This window comes from Pelecanus crispus, chromosome 1, assembly GCF_030463565.1.
Source record: "Pelecanus crispus isolate bPelCri1 chromosome 1, bPelCri1.pri, whole genome shotgun sequence".
Classification (NCBI taxonomy): domain Eukaryota; kingdom Metazoa; phylum Chordata; class Aves; order Pelecaniformes; family Pelecanidae; genus Pelecanus; species Pelecanus crispus.
The window spans coordinates 158,067,547-158,090,458 of record NC_134643.1 but is presented as its reverse complement, the minus strand read 5'-3'; the positions used below and the strand labels follow the sequence as shown (position 1 = coordinate 158,090,458).

The 22,912-nt window shown below is 44.2% G+C and overlaps 1 protein-coding gene across 1 annotated transcript in view; it reads right to left on the bottom strand.

The window, feature by feature from the left end:
* Window positions 1-2,047: 2,047 nt before the first annotated feature.
* Window positions 2,048-22,912, bottom strand: part of SH3RF3 (SH3 domain containing ring finger 3) — a 253,571-nt gene continuing 232,706 nt past the window's right edge. Inside the window, exons 10-11 of the mRNA XM_075724723.1 lie at window positions 12,846-13,183; window positions 2,048-2,216 (exon numbers count right to left, since the gene is read on the bottom strand). Of these exons, the coding sequence (XP_075580838.1) occupies window positions 2,048-2,216; window positions 12,846-13,183 (507 nt within the window). The remainder of the gene's footprint in view (window positions 2,217-12,845; window positions 13,184-22,912) is intronic.

The following is a 22,912-nucleotide window of genomic DNA, read 5'->3' as shown; positions in this document are numbered from 1 at the left end:
CAATTTCCTCTCAACAGTAACTAAACTTTTAGTGGCTGACTCATTACAATCTGGAATATGAACAAATGCGGCAAGGTTAAGTATCAAAAGAAACACCCTGAAAATGATGCCTCCCTGTTTGAAAGTGCTATACTTGGCCATGGACTGTGTTTCTGGAATCGGTTTGTTACATGTGACAGCAAGAAGAAACTTATTTTACAGAGAACAAAGTCACGGAGCTGAACTTAAATAGGAACGCTCACTTACATGGGTTTTGATATGTACTAGTATACACGGCTTGAAGAAAAACAAAACTTACACCTTTGCTTATGAAATCCTGGTAACTCAGTAATGATGTTCACCCACTGGGCCTCTTCCTTTTAATAAGATCATCTCCAGGTTACAGTGCCTCTGACACGCTTTTAAACAACCACCACATGTGGGCTTTGGCAAACAGCCAGCCGCGGGCAAAGGCAAGGTACGGATACAGCTACAAAAAGCCTTTCATCACGTTTCATTCCTCAAGAGCCGATGTCTTTTTAAATACCCTCACAATCCCATTATGGAATTTTTTCTCATTCTGCTTCATATGAATAACTGGCTAAACTCACTTTACATTTATTGCACCTTTAAGTCCCTGGTAGATGGCAGCTTATATTGCCTGATACGGTTTGTATTGTAGCTTGACCACATTAAGAAATCGAACAGTCTCCAGAACTGTACATTTCTACAGTAAGAAATCACATTTTGATAACACTAATTACAGCCGTCGCAGATCAGCTCTCGTCTCCGTGATGCAACGACAGAGGAAAACTCCACAGTCCCTGTGCGTGCTAGAACTTGCAGTGTTCTTCTTATTGCCATGAAAAAGTCAATTAAAACGACTCCTCTGGGAATTACATCCAATTCTGGAGTAATTATCACTCTCCAGACAGAACGCTGTGCTTCAGCATGGGTCTTCAGCCACTCTAAATACGTAGGAGAGAGCGAGCGTGTGTGTGTTGCACAGGCACGCTCCCCCAGGTATTTTTATTGGTGGCCAAGCGGCTTTTTCTCTTTTCCTCTACGAAGCACAAACAAGCAGTCTGATCTCGATCTTCAGGTACGTTTCTAATTTCACACATTGAACGCAAATCTTGTTGCAGCCTCTCTGTTTAACCAAACCAAATCTTTAACAATTAAAAAAAATAGCACCAGATGTATGAAAAAGAGGAAATGTCTGATCTAGTAGGAATATATATAAAGTAGAGCAATTCTTACAGTAAAAAGGTACGTCATACAAAAAAGCAATGGAAAGTGATACTGAAGGACAAAAATCCATGCTGCATATCATAAGGGCAGAAGACGGGCAAAAGGGATTCTGCTCAAATAACCACAGTTCAATGGTGGAGCCGAACTTCCTCCAGGACTTCCCCGGTGGCAGCGCCAGGACACCGGACGGTATGGGACTCTGAGCACTAACACACTCACTGACAAACTTGCGCAGCATATCTTTGAGGTATATAGAAAGCATGACATTAACGTTTTGGACTCCTCATTCTTTCTTGCACGACGATGCACCGATCTTTAGCCGGGGTTTTCTCCACCCTCCCCTCCCCCTTTTTCCCTTGGGAAAAATGAAATCCCAGTTTAAGAGCTTCCTAGAACACCTCCTTGAACTCTCAAATCCATCTTGCATAGGCCAGTAATAAGAACACTGCAGCTCTGACAAATAAGTTACAGCAATATAACAACTTTCCTCTTAATTTTTTTTAAAGATATCTTCTCTATAATTTACACAAAGGGTTAACAGCCGGCATTTAGGTTACGTATAGTCCAGATGGGCATCCTTTCAGTCTGTGATTCCAGGTGGAAGGCACTACTTCAACATACCACTGTATGCACCGCACGCAGTCTCAGGAGCGCAGCGGGGCACTGCGTCTCCAGAGCTGTAGACTGAAGGGCCTGGGGGGAGTCTTTGGAAATAAAAACGGCAGTGGTCATCAGTCCAGTTTCCCTTTGCTGTCTCTTCTTGTGCTATGCAGTTTCCCCTGAAAGCTCCTCCAGTTGAGAGAGTGGCGAGCCGTCCTCAGAAGCTCTCGACAAAGCTCCCGGGGAAGAGGCCCGTCCTGCCGTTCCTCTGCAACGTCCCTTTGTACCAGCCGTCCTCCCGTTTCTTGTGCACAAACACAATGTCACCTTCCTTCAGTTCAATCTCGGCCTCGCTCTGCGGTGGGTATGGGACCACAACGCGGTACCTTTGGAGACAAAAACGCAAAGACCTGGTCAGCCAGCGGTCCAACCTGCATCTGATGGGAGCAGCCAGGCACCAGAACCAGAAGTCTTGGGGAAAAATACTTTTGGAAACATCAATAAGTTGCATTTTTGCACACCACTTGTATCGGATGCAGCTACATTTTCTACTAAAAATCAGTATGACGGGGAGATTTCTGGCCAGCTTGACTGGAGACTTGACCAGGATGTACTCGGAGCCAGACCATGTAAGCAGGAAGGTATCATCAAATGGCTGGACTACTCGCAGTGGTCCCTGCTCCCGGTCACATGCCGAGCCTGTGCCAGGGACCTGGCTGCTTTCTCCCAGCACTGCATCTGCCTCTGCTGTAACATGTCTCATTCACCACTGCATCTGCTCCACCCAAAAATCATAGAATCATAGAATGCTTTGGGTTGGAAGGGACCTTTAAAGGTCATCTAGTCTAACCCCTCTGCAATAAGCAGGGACATCTTCAACCAGATCAGGTTGCTCAGAGCCCTGTCCAGCCTGACCTTGAATGTTTCCAGGGATGGGGCATCTACCACCTCTCTGGGCAACCTGTGCCAGTGCTTCACCACTCTCTTAGTAAAAATATTCTCCCTTATATCTAGTCTGAATCTACAAGGCCCTAGTAAAAAGTCTGTCCCCATCTTTCCTGTAGGCCCCCTTTAAGTACTGAAAGGCTGCAACAAAGTCTCCCCGCAGCCTTCTCTTCTCCAGGCTGAACAACCCCAACTCCCTCAGCCTGTCCTCGTAGGAGAGGTGCTCCAGCCCTTGGATCATTTTTGTGGCCCTCCTCTGGACCCGCTCCAGCAGCTCCATATCCTTCTTGTGCTGAGGGCCCCAGAGCTGGACGCAGCACTCCAGGTGGGGTCTCACCAGAGCAGAGCAGAGGGGCAGAATCACCTCCCTCGACCTGCTGGCCACGCTGCTTTTGGTGCAGCCCAGGATACGGTTGGCCTTCTGGGCTGCAAGTGCACATTGTTGACTCATGTCCAGCTTTTCACCCACCAGTACCCCCAAGTCCTTCTCGGCAGGGCTGCTCTCAATCCCTTCATCCCCCAGCCTATATTGATATCGGGGGTTGCCCCGTCCCAGGTGCAGGACCTTGCACTTGGCCTTGTTGAACCTCATGAGGTTCACACAGGCCCACCTCTCCAGCTTCTCCAGGTCCCTTTGGATGACATCTTGTCCTTCTGGTGTGTCAACTGCGCCACTCAGCTTGGTGTTGTCTGCAAACTTGCTGAGGGTGCACTCGATCCCACTGTCTATGTCATTGATGAAGATGTTAAACAGCACCGGTCCCAGTACGGACCCCTGAGGGGCACCACTTGTCACCAGCCTCTCCATCTGGATATTGAGCTGTTGACCACAACCCTCTGGATGCAACCATCCAACCAATTCCTTATCCACCGAACAGTCCACCCATCAAACCCATATCTCTCCAATTTAGAGAGAAGGATGTTGTGGGGGACCTTGTCAAAGGTCTTACAGAAGTCCAGCTAGATGACATCTGTTGCTCTTCCCTTGTCCACTGATGATGAGAAATGGGGTTTGCAGTGCTCCCACCAACTGCCTGTGATATCGGCAGAGGTTAGCCAAAGCAGTTCATATTTTTTTCTTATTATGTTTCTTGAGAACGTACTTTGGGTCTCTCAAAGCTGGAAGGAAAGCTAAAATGGAGAGGTATCAAATGACTTTTGAAGCACTCTCCAAACCAACAGGGAGCCCCTGTTCTGAACCATTCACAGGGCTCTCTGGGAACTTAGTTTTCAAGTGTCACTTCATTTCAATGAAGTAATGATGGGTCTGGTCCTGATACGGCTATTCTGCACTCAGGCTTATCAGCAGGCGTCCTCCTGAGAGCACAGACTGGGCCCTTTTATATCAATGCACTTCTGTGCAGAGCAGGGAATATATTTCTGCTGCACTGGGTTTTTTTCTTCAGCACATGTACTTTTGCAGTCATCTGGCATTTGGTTAACAGTCAATAACTGTCTTGCTAATTGCAAAGTAATGAATACAGTAAGATATTTAAAAGATGCCAATTGATTACCTAAAGCCCATCTCCTGAGGATTAATATTTTCGCAACCACTGCATGGCCACTGATGCTTCAGTCATGTTTCTTACAACGCAAGTATTTATTTAAAATAATATCCTGTCCTCGAGAGCTAACTTCAATGTGCCCTGGAGGCTCTGGACCACTCCCTGAGGCCATTCCCAGTGAAATGGTACCAAAGCAAGGGGCTCTCCAGTGGCAGCCTCTAATTTTCTTTGCAGATGTTGCTCAGGTACCTAGTAACTACGGTTCTGAAACGAGGGACTCCACTTTGACATGACAGTGAAAATACCTGCTTTGGCTCTATGTTTGGAGATCTCCACGGCCAAACATCCTGTTACTTGGAAAAGCATTTAACTCTATTTGGAGTGGAGATTCTGCTCTAAAACCTGACTACGGCCTTTTTATCTTGACACAGCAACACAGTCATGTAGAAAATATATGTGTTCAAGTGCCATCAAAAATCTGCCGGTCTTCTCTGTCCCTTGGGCAATAAATCCAGTTGTCACTTCCTTCCTCTGTGGAAAAGTAAGAGAGGTTGAAACGTGTGCTACTGGCTGGCTGCAGGAATATGGTCTATCACACTATCATCTATGGAACTGCTACACTTAAATTATGAAGCTTTGCCAATTACAGCCATTATGCAAATGAATGCACACATTATTTCAAACACTCTGCTGCAGTGTTGATTAATTAAATTATTGGAGTGGAACAATTGTAGCTAAGATGATGCCAAGTTTTAGATCTCACAACTCTATGCACAGTCACAGAGCACTGGAGCTCTGCACCAGGATCTCAAGAGGCTTTGAGAAAGAAGAGGGTTGGATCTCAACAGCAGCTGGGCGGTGCAGAGGTGCTTGTGGGCCCTTTTGGCAGATCAGGAAACAGAAACAAAGAAAAAGGTGGTGTCTTGGGCTGGGTTGCCCCAAAGACCCAGCTGGGACTGCCAACACCTCATGTTGTACCTTAAGCACAGAGCCATCCTTTTAAAGCCAGACTACGTCCTAGGAGTGAGGAGCTGCTAGTCCCTAAATGGTTCACATGAGGAGGGAGGTGACCACGCTCAACAGGAATGTGCCCATCATCATAAAAAGGGTTCTACACAGCATCTCCTTAGAGATTTAGAAAAATAAATCTCAGTTGCTGCATTACTAGATGAAGTACTTTTTCCCATTTAAGGAAACCCCAAATGCTATGGTTTAAATTTAATTAACTACGGTACCTCACAGGATAGTACCACAGTGTTTTTGACAGAATAACGAAATCTTTGATATGAAAATCCTTGCAAATCGGTTAAGAAATCCTCCGTGAGAGATGGAAAAAGATGCTTTTTCCCTTGAGAGGCTTTAGAAGCAGGGCCTGAGAGAGGCAGCCCAGTGAAGGGCTGCAGTGGGCAGCACCCGCAGGTTGCTGCTGTGCCATCCTTCCAGACCTCCAGGTGGCATCTCAGCCTAGTTTATCCTCTGGAACTGAATTGCAAATACATATATTAGCCATATTATTTTGGCAGAAAAGATCTCTTCTTTTCCCTCCCAGACATCCTCCCTCACTCCCAAAAAGGCAGTCCTCTATACTTCTATTTATATCACCCCTTTTAATTTCTCCTTTTGTCCCCTCTTTGAGAAGCTACTATAAAACTGTAGGTTTTCCTAAACCAAACTGCTTCCTGGCATTTTAGATGGATCTCAGAGTGATCCCAATTTTGTCTGTATCACATTACACCTCTAAACTACCAACTTTTAGAAATGCTAATTAGCTGGGCAACAATTGCGATGATGAGTGTGGCAACAACCTCTGCCTATTATTAACAATGTTTGGTATTTTCTGTTGTAAATCGTACTTTTGGATAGTTGTAATTCTGCCAAACATTAACCGTTTTGGCCCAAACTCTCCACAGCTGTTTACTGTGTCAGGCTGAGGGTCCCACATTCAGCCCAAACGGTCTCATCACCTCCAGGAATAACATGAGGGTTTTTGTAGCACCAGCAAGACCCAGGTGAGGTCTTCCACAAACTGCTCTTGGGTCCCCATGCTTGGGATCAAAGACCTGTCCTATGGCCCCACTGGTCTGTCAAAGATGGTGTTCCTTCAGAAAATCACCTGCTCTCAGCCAGGTTAAAAGCAGTCAAACTACCCTAAAATGGCACATGCTTAGTAGAGGCTTGGATGAGCACCAAAGGCAAAATCTCTGCTGATTCATGCTCCAAGATGTCCTAGCTCTGCAGGACCTCAGAGGTTGCGTTTCTCTTCCTTTCCCAGCCATGGGCTCCTCTCATGTTTTTCTCTCAGGGCACAGACTTGATGTTGGACTTCCCCACTGCTGGCTGCTGTGGCATCCTTGGGTTGGGCACTTCAACCCCGGAGGGGATAGCCTGGGGAGGGTCCTCGGTGCCCAAGAGAAAATACATGAGGAGAGGCTGTGAGTAGTATCAGCAAGGATGGGGGACGGGGTTTGCCTGAGTGGGGAGACCTCAGGGAGCTGGAGAGTGGGGTAAGGCGAGGGAGGGGGCGGAGGGAGAGGGAGACTGACGGGAGAAAAACAGGGAGCTGAGGGAGAAATGGGACCATGATAAAAACTGGAAGCCCTGCCAGAAGGTGTGGGTATGGCTGCTGAGGAGGGCAGCTGTGCTGAGCTGAGTCTGGGAGAGGAAAGAGCCTTGGTGGGAGGGAGCCTGGGGCTGGGACATGACATCCCGTGGGGTGGGAGGCTGCATGGGTGGAGGCTGGCACTGGGGCTGAGGGTGGGACGGGGACCCTTAGCAGCAATTGACTCACTGAGAGCTGGGAATGGGTCCCTCATCCCTGTCCCTCTGCTGTCAGCAAAGACCTGGGAATCCCACTGTCCCATGTCTTCACAGCACTTGTCCTTGCAGCCAAAAGAAACACCTCTCCCACCCAGCTCTCGCTTTGCTCACGCTGCTGACATCTGCAAGGTGCAGCTAAGACTCCTAACCTCACATAGATGTTACAAGATGGAAGTTCTGGTTTTGCTTCCTTTAAAAAAGCAAACTGACTAAAAATGTTGTGTATCTAGATGCATAAAGACATCCACTACCTTAACAGAACAGGCATGTTTCACACCCATGAATATGAGATGAAGAAACAGGCAACTAAAATTGCCCATGACTTCACTTTTGCTTGTGTGCAATACAATCTTTCATTACATGAAAGACTGCATAGTATTTTTCCCATAGGATGCCCCCCTCATTTACTGCACAAGACGCCCTGTTCTGGACATGAGTCAAGGCTCTGACATGGAAGACGTGTGTGGCTGCCAAAGACACCCCATTTTTTGCAGAGGTTGGAGGACGTCTAGTAAGTAACCACAGCAAAACTGAGTAGTGCAGGTGTGGGGAAAGTGGCTTCTCTGACTCCTCCGTCTGCAAAGCCTCGTGCCACACTTTCCACAGAGTGAGACTCATCTCACACACCCTAGCTGCGTAGGAGTTAGTTGTCTGGTCTAAATTACTCATGCAGGCTCTTTGTCAGTGTGCACAGGCAGGCATTGAACAGTATTGATCAGAACTGATCAGTAATTAAGGGCTGGGCTCAGGGCTGGACACTGAGGGAAAAAAATGCAAAATACTGAGTATGTGCTCGATGAGTAAATATGTGCATCCAGGACACTGATGGAGGTAGAGAAACTTAAGAAAACAGATGTACAATGAGGCAAATTAGGTCCACGGGGCTAACCTCCAACCCGGTCCCGTTTACAGTGCTTGAGTTCGGATGCTTAATGCAGGTTTCTCTTTGTCAAAGCATCGTGCACTCAGGACAGGTTTCAGGAGTCCAGTTCTGTGACTCCAACAGGTCCCTTGTATGTTAGGGATACACAGTTAGTTTTGCACGGGATGAATAATCAGTGAAAATGAGGCATCTAACCCAGTTAATCACTGCTCTTGCTTATTGGTGGAGCTCTATTTCTCCATCCTTTTACTGGCAGACAGCAGAGACCTGCAAAGTGCCGCTGCACACTACAAGCCAGCACCCGCTTCACCATATTACGGTGTCTGAATCAGCAGCCTTAGAAGAACAAATCTTAGTTGGATCTTTTACCCTTTTGCTGGAAATATTGCAGGATTCAATTTCTGAGATGGTTAATTCTAGTTTCTCAGTCCTAAGGCACATATCCCTACTCAGAGGAGCACTTAACCACGTGCATACATGTCACTGTTCAGTCAGAACTTACTCTTGGGGTCATTTCTCTAGTATCACTTTCCAGGAAAGAAAACCCTCTTCCTTTGCTTTCCCTTTTGGCAAAGAAGATATACGTGCGCAGCAAAATTGAAGTCAATGGGCATTAAGCACATGCTTGAACGCTCCCTTGAATTGGGAGCTCAATTTCTAATGTGGCAGTGATTTGTGGAAAGGATACATGGAAACGTGGAAGAGTCTATTTTAAAGGTCAAACTCACTGCTCCTGCCTTATTCTGCAGCGCTGTTGTGGTTACAACTTGCTTGAAGGCTCCACAAAAACCATAGAAACACGGCACAGATATGCCAGTCGTGACAGTAAGTCTGGATACAACCGCTTTATCAGAATATAACATGGCAGAATTAGTGCCAGTTACTATAAAAGAGTCAACAACGCGTGACATGTTTTACTCAGGTTTGCATCTGGGAACGGTGCCAGACAGTGAGGGGAACATGACTCACGCGCACACACACATGCACGCTCAGCTCTCCTGTTTTGCTTAATGTACAGTCATATTTTCTTGAAGGGGGTGGCAAGGAAAGTATTGTGCTTTGGCGCTGCTAGGCAGACAGCACACCCCTCTCCCACGTGAACCAGCAGCGTCAGTGGGATGCAGGCAAGTCTGTGGCTCAGGCTCTGCCTGACCACAGCGCATCCCTGTACTGGTCCTGTTTCTCGTGCCAGCAGAAACTGGATGGAGCAGTAGGTGGAAAAGAGAGTGTGGGGCACGTGCAGCCTGATGGGGTAGTTGCTTGACAGTCAATCACTGCAACACAAAGTGACAAGGACACCACCTGGGAAATTTTTCCGCTCTGCTGCTTGGACTGCTGGATGCTTCACAGCAGAGAGCAGTGGAAGGAAGGTGGTTTTATAAACCAATAGTGGGAAACTACACCCAGAAGGCAGATATGGGCGCTAACTATCCCAGCAAACCAGTTAAATATCAAGGCTAAATTATGAGAGAGCTAGGAGCAATTTCCTTTCTAATCCAGCCATCCATAGCCAGGTTTTGCAATATCAAGTAGGATATGATAAAATAATTAATTTCCTTGCTTTGCCCGTGCATAAAAAATGAATGAGAGCACACACACTAGCAGCATCTCTGAGAGGGCGAAGCTCACTTCACCTTCCTGTCTGACTGGCTGCAACTCCCATGAAGGGCTGCGCTGTCAGGCAGCGGAATAGGCAATTCTTCCCTTAAATTGTGAGTGTTGAGCCATGAGCAATCAAGGCCTTTTAATGCACCTCCGATACGGCTAGTGGCATGACCGTTCGGGTTTGATCAGTAGTGTGGATGTGGCAAGCGCTGGAGCTGCAAGCGAACCTTCATGGGAGAAGTAGCGGTGCTCCTCTGCCTGCGTGAGCCTCATTTCAAATGCCGTAAATATTAAGGAATGTGCTACTTCTTCCAACCTTTCAGTGCTCTGTCTCTGCACACAGATGGGCGTTGGGAGACAGAAAGCCAAGTACAGCTAAGTGCACTGAAATGCTTTGCAGCTTTTTAAAATTTCATCCAGCATCTGAATCTGTTTATCTAACCTTTTTTTCTCTCCTCCCTTTTCTTTCTCAGAGAATTGCTCCTACTGTGTGGATGAAATGCACCAAAATGCAAACAAGCAAAATATGGAGCTGAGTGACGTTCAATGTGAGTTCCTCCATTGCCAGATGTGAAAAGAACAAGTGGTTTGAAAACCGTAATTTGTTTTAAAAAAAATATAATTTGGTACTTCTGAGCAATCTGATGATTTAATGAGCACAGATGGATGTGGGATGAATTTCTAGGAGACAAGTGTTTAATGTATCTGCTCAGATTATTTCAGGACTAAGCATTATCCTTCCTAGTGCATGAAGGTAATTAATATTTCCCATTATGGGCATGAAAAAACCCATATGATCAGTTAAGGAATGCAGATACACCAATGATATGGAAGTTAATTCATAAATCAATTAGAGAATCTTGCCTGCTGTGTATAATTAGGGTTACTTCAATTATAGCTTATTTTCGGATTTAAGGCTCAGGAATTAAAATGCTTAAAATCAGAGTAAGTTCTTTACCACCATATACTGCAGTTGGAAGTATTTACTCTGTTTTAGCAGTGCAAATCTATTTACTTCTGATTCCAGCATGGCTGGGCAGACACAGCTAACACATGTCCCTCTGGTTCTAGTCTGCCACTTAAAATTGTCGTCAGTTAAATGTTTCACTATTTAGATCATCCTGAGGTGAACTGAGAAATTTGTAGGATACGGGACTAGCCCTGGCATATTAAATAATGTGTCTGGACTTCTCTACAGTAAAGCTTTGAGAGCAGCACCTCAACAGCCAGCTCTGGACACGTCAGGGGATGTTCTTCCCAGCTTCTTTTCATTTGGCTAAAGGTGCACCATTCCACTGATTTAGTTACACTGGTGCTAAATCTGGTTTATATTGGTTTAGCTTTTTCTTACAGCATTAATCTAAACTGATGTAGACCAAATCAAGTGTGCCTAAGTAGGGACTGGTTTTTCACTCCTTTTACTAAATTGCTTTTTTATGGATTTTAAGGACAAGAGACTACTATGATAGTCTGCTCTCACTGCCTTCATTACAATGCTGAAGGACATGCCTGTATTTATTTCTGCTTCAAGTCTAACAGCCACGCTTGAACAACAGCACCTCTTTTAGACAAAATGCCCAATCTAGAGTAAAAATATTCCCATGTCTGTCCTGTCTGCAGTCTCTTACAGAGTTACCAAGCCATTCCTAAGCCTCCTCTTTACCAGGTGTACCAGAGCTCCCTGTATCACTCACTGCAAGTATATTGTTTGAAATCCTCCATCGTTCTTACGACGCTTCTCTGAGGCCACTCCACTTTGCCTCAGATTTGGCTCTTCTGACATATACTGTTTCTCTGTCTTCTCCTTACCAATGCGTTGAATTAGCTCTGTACCAACGGGTCTGCCCTCTTCATCACCTACCTCCCACTTCAGTCCTGCATTCTGCAACAGCAAAGACTTTATGTTGGACAGTGCAGGTCCAAGACCCAGCTCTTGTTGGGCTACGCTACGTACATACACAATCATTTTCTAGTGATTTCTGATCTAGAGTTAGATCTGATGCCCGTGAATCAGTTTTCAGTCCACTTAGTATCTGCTGTGTCAGTTGTGTACAGTTTACTGAGCAAGACATTTTATGGTAACAAACCAGATGCCTTACAACAGTTTAAATACATTACTATGTCATTGTTACCTTTGCAACCAAACTTCAACCTGCATTCAGTAAAATACTGTGTAAGGTATGAACTGTCCTGTAGTATCCCTTATTATGCCCTGCATCATCTGCTCCATGACCCCAGCTGGATTCAGGGTCAGGTGGCTTGCCCAGTCCATTCCCTTCAGCCTCTTTCATACACTCAGACAAAAATAGTTTCTTTCAAACTTCTGGAACTTCACTATTTTTCCAAAACTGTTTTAAACATCAACTCCAGAGAGTTTCCTAGACTGCTTTTTGAAAACTCTTTGATGCTTTTGTAAAAAACATGTTCCTCTCAATCACTTCTTGAGTGGAAAGCATTTCCATAGCATCGTATCAGTGCATTATCTGTTCCCTTCCCAGTCTTCAAAATACAGTCTTGTAGAAAATATTTACCTGAAGCCAATATGACTCTGCACGTGGAGATCTAACTCTTTTTTGTACCCATTTCTAGTCACTTATCTCTCTCTCTATCTGCTTTTGTATTTTGGTGTTCCTACTCTTTTCGGGTTTGCAAGGTCAGTTACTTTAAGGTACCAGGGTGCAGAGCAGGCTGCTGAAATGACCTCCAGAATCACTGATACATTCTTCTCTAGAAATGAGCTACATTTTTGGTAACAGGTCACTGAAGATGGTGCTATCTGTAAGTATCCTAAACCAGGAGAATTTGAAACAGTCTTTGGTATTGCTGAACAGGCCAGAAAGGGCCTTGATGAGCAAACACATCACCCTGTTGCCCCTAGGCAGGAAGCGCCACATGACAACTCCATAAGTTTATTAAAACATAGGGATCCCACTTAAAAAGTGGCCTTTGCCAATAGCATTTACGCCCTTTGGGCTGAGAAAGCACTGCTGTCCTCCATATTTAGACCAGGGCTGTACAGTGTCATGGACAGGTGCTGCTCAGCACTTTTTTAATCAATGAACATTAAACCTGCACTGTGTGTCAAATGATTTTCAATGGGCAGATGCATGTAAGCCCTCTCTTCCTAAAAGGCAGCTGAGCCACCTACAGTGAATCCACACGGCAGCAAAACTGGAACAACCCTTGAGCAAGTTAAAGTAGCAGCCCTCCTCCAAATGCTCCCTGAGGATGCAGGCGACCTCAGGAGAAACACAGCTTACCTTTCCCGGGGCAAAGGCTTGGGCTCTGGCCGAATAGCTGCCATGGAAGAGAGGGGCTGCCTGGCAGGAGAAGGGATGGAAAAATTCAAATCCAAGGAGCCTGTTTTCCTGTGCAGAGGCTCCAGCCCCATGGCTCCCTGCATTTCACTCTCGATAGGGCATGAGCCGGCCCTGCCGTGGCTGGAGAGGGAGGAGAGCTCAGGTCCCACTGCCCCTTGCAGGACTCCTTCGATGGCTGCCTGGGGGTCGTGCGTGGGGGACACGGATGGTGGGGAGCGTGACTTCTTTTTTGTTGATGCTCCTGCTAGAAGTTTCAGCAGCCCACTCTTCTTCTCCTTCTGCAAAGGAACCAAATGAAATATGGGCAGTGAGCAGACAGACCAACTCCCTTTGTTTTTCTTTTGGAAAATCTCAACACGTGTGGGAGGAAACCTCCCAAAACTGCCATGACCAGAGGTGGATCCAGGTAGAACTTGAGCTTTCGGCAATAAAGATCCTATGAAAATCCTTCCCCATGCAACAGGGCTTCAAATCATTCAGCAGAGTAAGGACCTAAAATACTGCAAAGATTATCTCCATTTTCAAATCCACCCAGGCAGAGATCATGTGCCTTTTGAAAGAAATAGGGCAGTTACAGTGGGACAGCAAAGGTACAAACTTCCCCTGCAGAGAAAGTGGTATTCGAAGTGCTGCCCTCTCTCTTCCAGGAGAATCCTGTCCCTCAATAGAGAAACTCCCCAAAAGTAACAAATCAGGCCGTATAGCTAAAAAGCACAAGGATCTGAGGAGAGATTTCAGATCCCAGCCTATTGCAAAAGAAGCGCTAATCATTACTGCCTTGTTTATTACCTGATGCAGGTTTACTGTAGGGAGAATGGAGGCACAAGACAGTGGTTTAACAGCTCTTTCCAGCATGTGCTCCCCTTCACATCCTGCATCACACAGCTGTACCTATTCGCATCTCCCTCCCAGAAGTGGGTCATTTCTCATGTGTTAAGGTACAGGTAGCACCTTGATGTTTAAAGATAGACCACAAAATTCACAATTGGCAATTGCAGTGGCAGTTCATGGGAGGTTTTGAAGTTCTACAAGGTTTCTGATACAGAGGAATGAAAACAATATAACAGCACCCTTTCAATTAACGTGGGGAAAAAAAAAAAGTTCAGCCTGCATTACTGAAGAAACACATCTGACCTTGTGGGTTTTATAGCAGTGTGAGAAATCCTGCTGCACATTTACCTCAAGCACACACAAATACCAAATATTATGTCTTTCAGCTAGAAAGTTTTTTGGGTAGAGGGATTGTGTGCAGAAACTGGCACAGTGCTAGACTAGACTTGCAACTAGCAATGCTGTGCAGTTAATTTTCCTTTTTTTTTAATGACACAACGAGTTTTGCAAAAGGTCTGTTGGATTTCTTCCTCTTCTGTCAGAAGTGCAAGCCGTTACCCAAGACTATCTTCAGAGACTCAGGGCTGTGAAGTTTAGCTATATTTGATAATTTGTTCTATAATAGGATCCCAGGGGATAAAAATGAACCCAGAAACTGCAATACTTATGGAACAGAAGCTATCTCTCTGTCCCCAAGCAGGAACACTCTTTGGAAATACAAGCCAGTAATTTATTTATTCTCTGTAGACAAAATGTCCCATGCAAGGTTTAAAATGATGCTTTTTTAATGTGCTGACTGCTGAAGGAATTTCTCAAAGAAATATTAAAGAATAGGAGGGCTACAATAAAATAAATACAAGCTTTTAGAAGATGCTTGGATTTACTACAGTAAATGCACTTGGAGTATCTGATACCTCTGCTCCCAGAGTTCTTGTTCACACTCTTTAGCTGTCACAGACTGGTAAGAAAACAGAAATACCTCAGATGTTAAGACACGGAAGAGCTAAAATGAAGCAGAGTTGTTATCACAGAGACAACGTCCACTGATTTTTGAAGAGTCTGAACTACGCTTCCAGATCCCAGTCTCCTGCATACCAGGTTCCAACTACACCCTCTGTTTAAAAGGGCGTTTGTCACTTACAGGATGAAAGGATCCATCCTGCCAAGATGTTCATCCAGGCAGAATCCATGGAAGCTAAGGGAGGCTGGCCATATGGCACCATGAGGTCAAAAATACTAAATAAATTCCCCTGGAAACAATAGAAAAGCAGACCAAATGCTCCTGCTAAGCATTTTCTTTCCCTGATGGGAAGGGACTGTTGTGGGAACCGTGGTAGGTGTGCATGCTGGAATCCACCTGAAAAATACTTCAGGGTTTCTCTCACTCTCTAATTAAGAAATTTCGCTGGTGTCATAATTATATAAACTTTTAAAGCTCTTCACGAAATTGCAAAACTCTCTTTTCCCCGGGGCACACTGAAACAATAGCTGTAATGATCCCAGCATACTGTGTCAATATGCATTTGAAGGTGTCCAAAGGTCAGTGACAGAATACAATAGCCATTGTGGAGCTCTGGAGAAACGGCTATTGTGCAGCAGTGAGCGCTTTGAGCCTCTTTAATTGGCAGCTTTGCACATGCAAAGTAACTATGTGAACTAAAGACCCACATAATGAACAATTAATATTCCTATGTGGTAGCAGCTTTTCTAATTTTTGCTTCTAATTTAAATACCTTGGAAAATTTTCATTAGAAAACCCTTGTGTGACTTAGACCATTTAAGGCATAGAAGCAAAAATCTTTGGAAAGAAGGAGATGCGTATATTCACACCCATCTGCACATTAAAAAGCGGATGAGTCTGACAGTCATGCAATTTTGTTTACGAGAACAGCTTCCACTCTACATGGTTAGCCCTGGCATAAATTTCTACACTCCAGCTACTATCTCTCAGATAAGAGAGAGCTATAATGAACTTGCTGATGTAGCCTTTGCTCTACTTTAACAAAAGGAAAAATAAAGAATTGATTTTTAGCCCTTCTTAGTCCACTGAGCATTTTACTAAACTTTTGAGACTGAGATCTGTGTTCTCTAAACAGGGAATATGACTTAACCTCAGTTGCTAAGCCTAGTCCTGCTAGTCAAAACCTGAGGAGTCCCACCCTTCCTGTCGTGGCCTTGGGCAAGATATTTAGAGGTGAACTGATACTAACCACTTCGGGTGCCTGGAGATTAGACATTACAGCCAGCTCTTTCTCCCTTTGAGTCTGGCAAATGCTCTCAGCCTTCTGGTATTGCATCACCAGATCCTCCTCCGGTGCTGCTCAGAGCACTTCAAGCAAAACAAGGACTGTCAGGAGCTGATAATTTACTGTGATGTCTCTCATGAGAAACAGATTGGGTTTGAACCTCCTGTGATCGGCTGTTCAACCTAAACCCCTTCATGCCTCCTCCCTCCAGCTGTAAAATGGGACTAAGTTAAAACTCCTCCTTGTGCTGTGGGAATTCATTAATGACTTCAGTGTTACAAAGCTGTACATTTCTTTGAGAGCAACTGGTCCTTTTCTGTGGCTTTAATATTAAAAAAAAAAAAAAAGTAAATATTTGGAATGGGATGTTAGCATGCAGTCCCAGTAGTGACTTATTTCAAATGTCCAAGTATTATGAATTCATTTAATATTTAGTGTAATAGCAGCCATCCTTCACAAGAAATTAATTTAATATTTATATGTCTGTCCAAGACAGTCCTTTCTTCAGCAGTTTCACTGTAAATCAACGAAGCATTAATGGGCATACATGCTGCAGAGAAATCCACACCGATTGGTTACAGACTCTGGGTTTTGAAAAGAGATAAGAAGTTTACAGAGAACATATCTGATGACTTTCAGGAATTAAGTTTTTGAAAGAAAAAAACCCCATGGCTTACTTTTTCCATTCACAGACGGCTGTCTTATTGTTTTCTAGGAAATCCGTAATCTACTGAAACAGCTGTGTAATTACTGAGTTTTCTTTGTCTAGTAGCTACATTTCCAATTGACTGCAAACTGTGTTTGACGTCCCTACCTCCTGAACCTGTCAAGGTCAGACCTGCGCATCTGTGTTGATGGATGGATTCAGAGTATGGACAGCACTTCTCCCATCTCCTGGTTGCTGCCCACATGTTTACTGAATTTAAATCATCACCTTTGTATTGCTCAGTTTTTATTCTAGGACGATGAGAGTCAAAACTTCCAAACCATGAATTTCACAAGGCTCGATACCTTGTTAAAAAAAAAAGCAAAAGAGCGAAATTAGCTCTTTCAAATAAATCCAGGGCTGTTCCTAGTTAAGACAAAAAGGACTGTGAACATAGACAGCGTAGGCAGGTCAGAATTCCTTACTTCTCTAGCAAAGGCTACACTTGAGATTCCATTCCTATGGCATAGCACGAAAGAGTCTCAGTGGAAACCAGTCTCTGGCAGCACCAGGATGGGATGGACAGCATTGCTGTGACCCTGAAGCATACACCTGGGGAAGCCAGCACTTGGACAGGTGCAAGTTCCCCTTGATACGTTGCTGTGGGAACGTTTGGAAAAGTGAATGCAGTCTGAGCTTAAGAACTCATGAAGGACTAGATCAAAATTAAAGTCTCAGATATGTAAATGTTGAAATATTTTGCTTCACAGTAATTGGGGATGATTTTTCCCCTCATTAATAACCCCACTTGAAGATAATAACCAGCTCTTCTTTCGGCTTCAGAGATGAGATGAGCACAGAATGCAGCTACTTCCTTGATGACTGAGTGATAACGGAGTCCCCCGTCTGCAAAGTAATAATCATGCCATAATCCAAATACCAGTTATATGTACTGGCTATATTGATACAGATTTTTTTTTTTTTTTAACCACCCTAATAAACAGAAAATTCTGGTTTAGTTTTCTTCATCTGCAGCTCCTAATACTTAATTTCCTACCTATCCAGGCTCATTAAATAAATGAGGAAACCTTACTGCAGCTGATAGAAAAACTGTCTCCAGCCATTGAGATGAGGTAATTTCTCATGCAACACCAGTTACATCAATAGATAAGAGACCCAGAGGGAGAAAAAAGGTTTCATTTAAAAATGAAGAGAAACAAAACTGTTTAAATGCTGCCCTGAGCCCTACAGAACAAATGAGGAACTCATCTATCAGTCAGTACCCCTGAAACACCACTTTTATTGCTTGTTTAATTTGGTCAGTACTTGTTTCAGTAAATTTAAGTTAGTATCTGGAGAACAGTGCATTTTTATTCTGATTCCAACTTGGCTACTGGTGATTGATGCTTGCATTGAAAGAGTAGGTGGTATTTTGAATTACATCTTTTAGGCAAAAAACTATTCAGGTTTTTAAAATCTGTAAAATTATTTGACTTGAGATTTTGATAAGTATTTAAAAAGCACAAAAACCAAACCAGCATCATCTCAAAGGAAAGTTTCAGGTCTGGGATGTCTTGGATATGTATTTATCATCTGCAGTTTGCCACTATTTCTCATGAGGCATAGATGACACACTGAACAAGACAACAGTAATTACTTACGACACAATTACTTCTGATTTTAGGGAAAGACAAGTTTTGTATCATATATTGTATGGAAATACTTGCCAAAGATTTCATTTTTAATGGAGACAACTGCTTCTGGCCAGAAGTCTATTATAATCTCGGTATACAAATTACATGCCAAGGAACAAAAAGGATTTTAAGATCATAATATCTTTAGCTTTCAAATCCCAATGATAGTAACATGCGTACATACAGGCATAAACATATTAGACTTACAGTCACTAGTATTAAAGCCAGGAGAAAAGAAGTAAAATGTCTTGCAGCTAGACCTGAATGGGAATTTCAAATGTTTTGAAAACAAAACTGAGAAGAAAAAATCAGTGTTCAGGTCCCAATACAGCAAAGCACATAGGCACTTCATCACATGCTTTTGTTGAACTGGGGCAGATGCAAGGCTATAGAGACTACTAAAGGAGATAAAGAGGGAATATAAAACTATATTTGAATATTCAATTTAGATGGAATATTAGATCTTTCAAACACTGGAACAAAGTTAAAGGCTAGCTCAAAGGGGAAAAAAAAATGAAGAGGAAGCAGAGAGACTCAGCTATTGGTGAGCTTCCCGGAGGCTGCTGAATTCATAACAAGCAGAAGGTAAAAGGAACACTAACACAATCAACGGTGAATGAGGGACAGATGATCTGCTACACTGATATTGTCTTTTTTCTGTGTTTGATGGAGGGAGAAGCTGATGGATGGATAGTTTTGTATTTCATTGCTTTTTCTGGTCTGGTATGTTGGGAATAGGTGATGGTTATGAAAAGGATGGAAAGCTGTTAAGATACGGAACTTACTCCATGCCCCAATAACAGTTTTCAGTGATATTTTTTAATGGGAACAGCTGAAACAGAGCACCAGGCAACTGAAAACTACTGCTGTGATGAAGTAACTCAAAATTGTGTACTGACTGATAAAGTGAAATGCAAGGACAACACTAAAGAAGTTGGTGAAACCATGGTTCTCATGAAGCCCGTGGCAACATTTCCACTTATCTCCAAGCAGCCACTATCTCTAGAACTAACCTCAGATGGGTGTGTTTTAGTCCTGATTTTAGTCCATTTCTTCCTTTGAAGTGTGAGCAACCTCTCTGGGGACACAGCAGAAGGGAGTAGGCATGATATCCTTGCACACATTTGACATTCAGCTCCCTTCTTCACTCAGCAATCCACTGGGTGTTTGATTATCCTACAACAAGTAAGGGAATTTCAGCACAAAGCACTGAGATCTCCCCTTCTCCACTCCACTCTCCTGCTCCCTGCACAGCCTATACAGAGAGGCGTAAAGCATACATACTTCCTCTGGGGAACGTGGGCTCCCATCTCATTTCGACAGAAAACTCAATAAAGGAGTTTCATGCAAGTGCTTCAAGTGTGGGATGCCCAGGTATGAACAAGAGTTCCTGCTCAGTTGTATAAGAAATCCTCATTCTTTATTTCTGGAAGGAAAGCTTGGCCCCCTGCAGAGCTGGGCACAAGCCATGAATTCCAAGTGGAAGCAGGTAACTTCCTCAGAGTGAAAAAACAAGATCCAAGCCACCCTTCCCTTACCAGTATCTCCTGCTGGCTTAGACACGTGTTCTGCTTGTCAGATGTTGTGAATCCCATTTTCTAGGCACTTAATTCTATCCCCACATTAAACGGGAATTATGTATTCCAGTACAAAGGAAGAGCCTTAATGGTAAGAAACCTCCATACTCAGGAAAAGTTAATGCCCATTGTGAAACTGGCCAAAAAGCAAATGCAGTGTGCACTCTGGGAATACAAATCCCAAGTATTCCCATGCTACTATTGACTCTAAACTGCCTGTTTTCACACAGAAAGGGAGTCACTCCTAAAACCTGATGCTCAGCAGTGTCAAAAAGGCAAAAGAGAAGACTGGAAATTGTTAGGAAAAGTCTACAGAAAGAGGTAAAAACCATCTGTAGAAAACAGCACCATGGGAAGCCCTGCCATGCCTACCTTCCTGAACGCTGTGTCCTGTTCCGGCCACCGCAGCTGGAGTAGGATGTTGCAGAACTATGAACAGCACAGAGAAGGGCAGCGAGGACCATGAGAGGTGTGGAACAACTCCTGTACATTGGAGACACCCGCTTGGAAAGCAGGCAGCTGACAGGGAATATGATAGTGGCCTACAAGATCCCTGCCTCCACAGAGAAGGTAACTTGGGAACAGATCAGTTACCTCCCACAGTACAGGAATTAGGGGAAACCTAATAAGATCAATAGGCAAATGGTCGAAACTAAAAAATAGGAAGCACTTTTTCACACAACACATAATTAAATGGAGACTTACTGCATACAGTATTATGGAAGCCAAAAGTATAAACAGGTTCAAAGGGGATTAGACAAATTAATGGATAACAGATCTAGCAAGTGCTATTACAATAATGGTATGGATCCAACTTCTGCTTCAGGAAGTCCCAACAGGTAAATGAAACAGCACTTACAGCATACACAGGGGGACTCCACCTCACTACAAAGAGATGATAAAAACAGTGAGAATGACTGGTATGATAAAAAAAATAGCTATTTGAGCAAGAGCATAGGAAACAGGACAAAGCCAGGAATGAGCCCTCCCCATGCCCTCCCAGCTTTGGGAAATCAGCTGTTCAGAGACTTCCTCAGCTGCAGGGGTCTGAGAGAGGGCAAAAGGCAGCTGGCAGGATGTAGTGTCAGCCAAGGAAGAGACACAAAAGGTTGGGAACTGCAACCCCAGAGCACTTTCACAGCCCTGCAACTGCTATTTGGATTCCTCAGGTCCATCTCTGCTGTGCAAAATATTGTAGATCGAGGGCTGCAGCGCTCACCCTGCACCAGGGAGCCACAAAAGTACTGGTGATGGGGCTGACAAGGCCCTATTGCTTCCCAGAGCCCAGCTTGCTTCCTAACCTGGCACTGCACTGCCTTTGTACATACCAAGGGCTTCCTTGGAGCTACCATGGGGGTCTCCTACCTAATGCTACACCGTATCTTGAAGATCTACCCTAAACTGAAGCCCAGCAAATGTTAAACCTTTGTTTTAATATAAATCAACTATGACTAGATGATTTAGGCAACTGTTGTAGACTAACTGTACTTTCCAGAGAATTTAAGCAAAACAGCTGGACAGAGTATGAGCATCCTTCTGAAACTTTAGGTTCATTTATTCAAACTAAAGGAGAATCTATCTGTCTTCACTGACAGCACAGGACTCTGAAATGAGAAAAAGATGTATAAATACATTAACTGTTAGACAAACTACTTAGTGTTTTTAAATAAGATGATTTAGACTGACTGGTTAGCTTGCTGCTCCTTGTCTCTCGTAAGGAAGTGAAAAAGATTTATTGGTCCTGGGGAGCACCGGGAGCAACACTCACATTTCGCAGAAAGCCAGAGCAAGCTCACTCACTGAACACCTGAATGAAAGAGAATCAGTGACAGAAGTCAGGATGTGCTTTGCCATATTCTAATCTTACACGTAGTTAGCTCTGGCTCTCCCCACTCACAAGGGATGGATTTCATTTCAGAAGCAAACAGTTAAAATTGCTTGGTCTTGCTTTGTAATCTTATTAAATGACAGGCAAGTGAGACTTGTATTTTTATGGAAAGCAGAAACATGTGGGTAAAAGGTTTGGATTAGTGGAGGTCATCTTGTCCCTTGTTACTGATGTATCTATTCCCACTTGGTTGATATTGTTCCAGCAGCTGTGCCACCTCAGGCTGTAATTTCAGCACTTCCAACAAACTAAATGGTATTGGCCTGGCCTGCACTCAGAGGGAAGATTGCCTGTGGAAAATTCAGGCATCACAGGAGGTATATTCTTCTCTCAAAATCAATTCCCTATGGAAGAGGAAAAGGGCTGTCTGTGGACAATGAAAAATTGACAGGATTTGCGGGTACTAGGCACTGGAACACATTACAGTGAAATAATTCCTACAGACAATTCATCAGTTCATAAAAGATGCATTTAGCTAGAGACTGAGGAGTCAGCTGAGACTGACAGAACATATCACACCCGCACGGACTGTGGCCTAGAGACGATGAAAGCAGAAGCTCCTCTGGCTCAGGGAACTTATTTCTGAAAATGAGCTGGGCTTCGCATTGCCGCTGGGGCAGCCTGAACCGGGTGAGGGGCGGGAACAAGAGGAGTCCTGATGGTTCTCAGATGGTCTGGCATTGTAGAAGCAGGTCCTTGACACCATCAAAGCCATGAGCATGAAAATTTTGCGCTCTCTAAATGCTGCTCTCCAGTTTCGGCAGCTCCCATAGCACCAAATCTGAGCATCCAAGAAACAGTATGTATTTTGTGCATAAAAAAAAAGTCAGGTCTTGCCCCTGCTCCCTCCTGCCCTTATGAGAGTGTGTCAAGTGACACTTTATTAGCATCAAGAAGAGATATACCAACGCATTCAAACCAATGGCTTCTTTTCTGGGAGTAAGGGGAAGCTTATTCTCCCAGCACCCATGGGTGTGCCCAGAGTCCCAGGTGCTCCGTATCCATGAGCATCGCAGGCCTCACTGCACCCGGCAGCACAGCACAGGGACAGAGCTGTTGTCCGGTGCACTGAGGTGTGATCAATTATTATGGTGCATAAGCTTTGCACGCAAAGCAGCTGAGGTT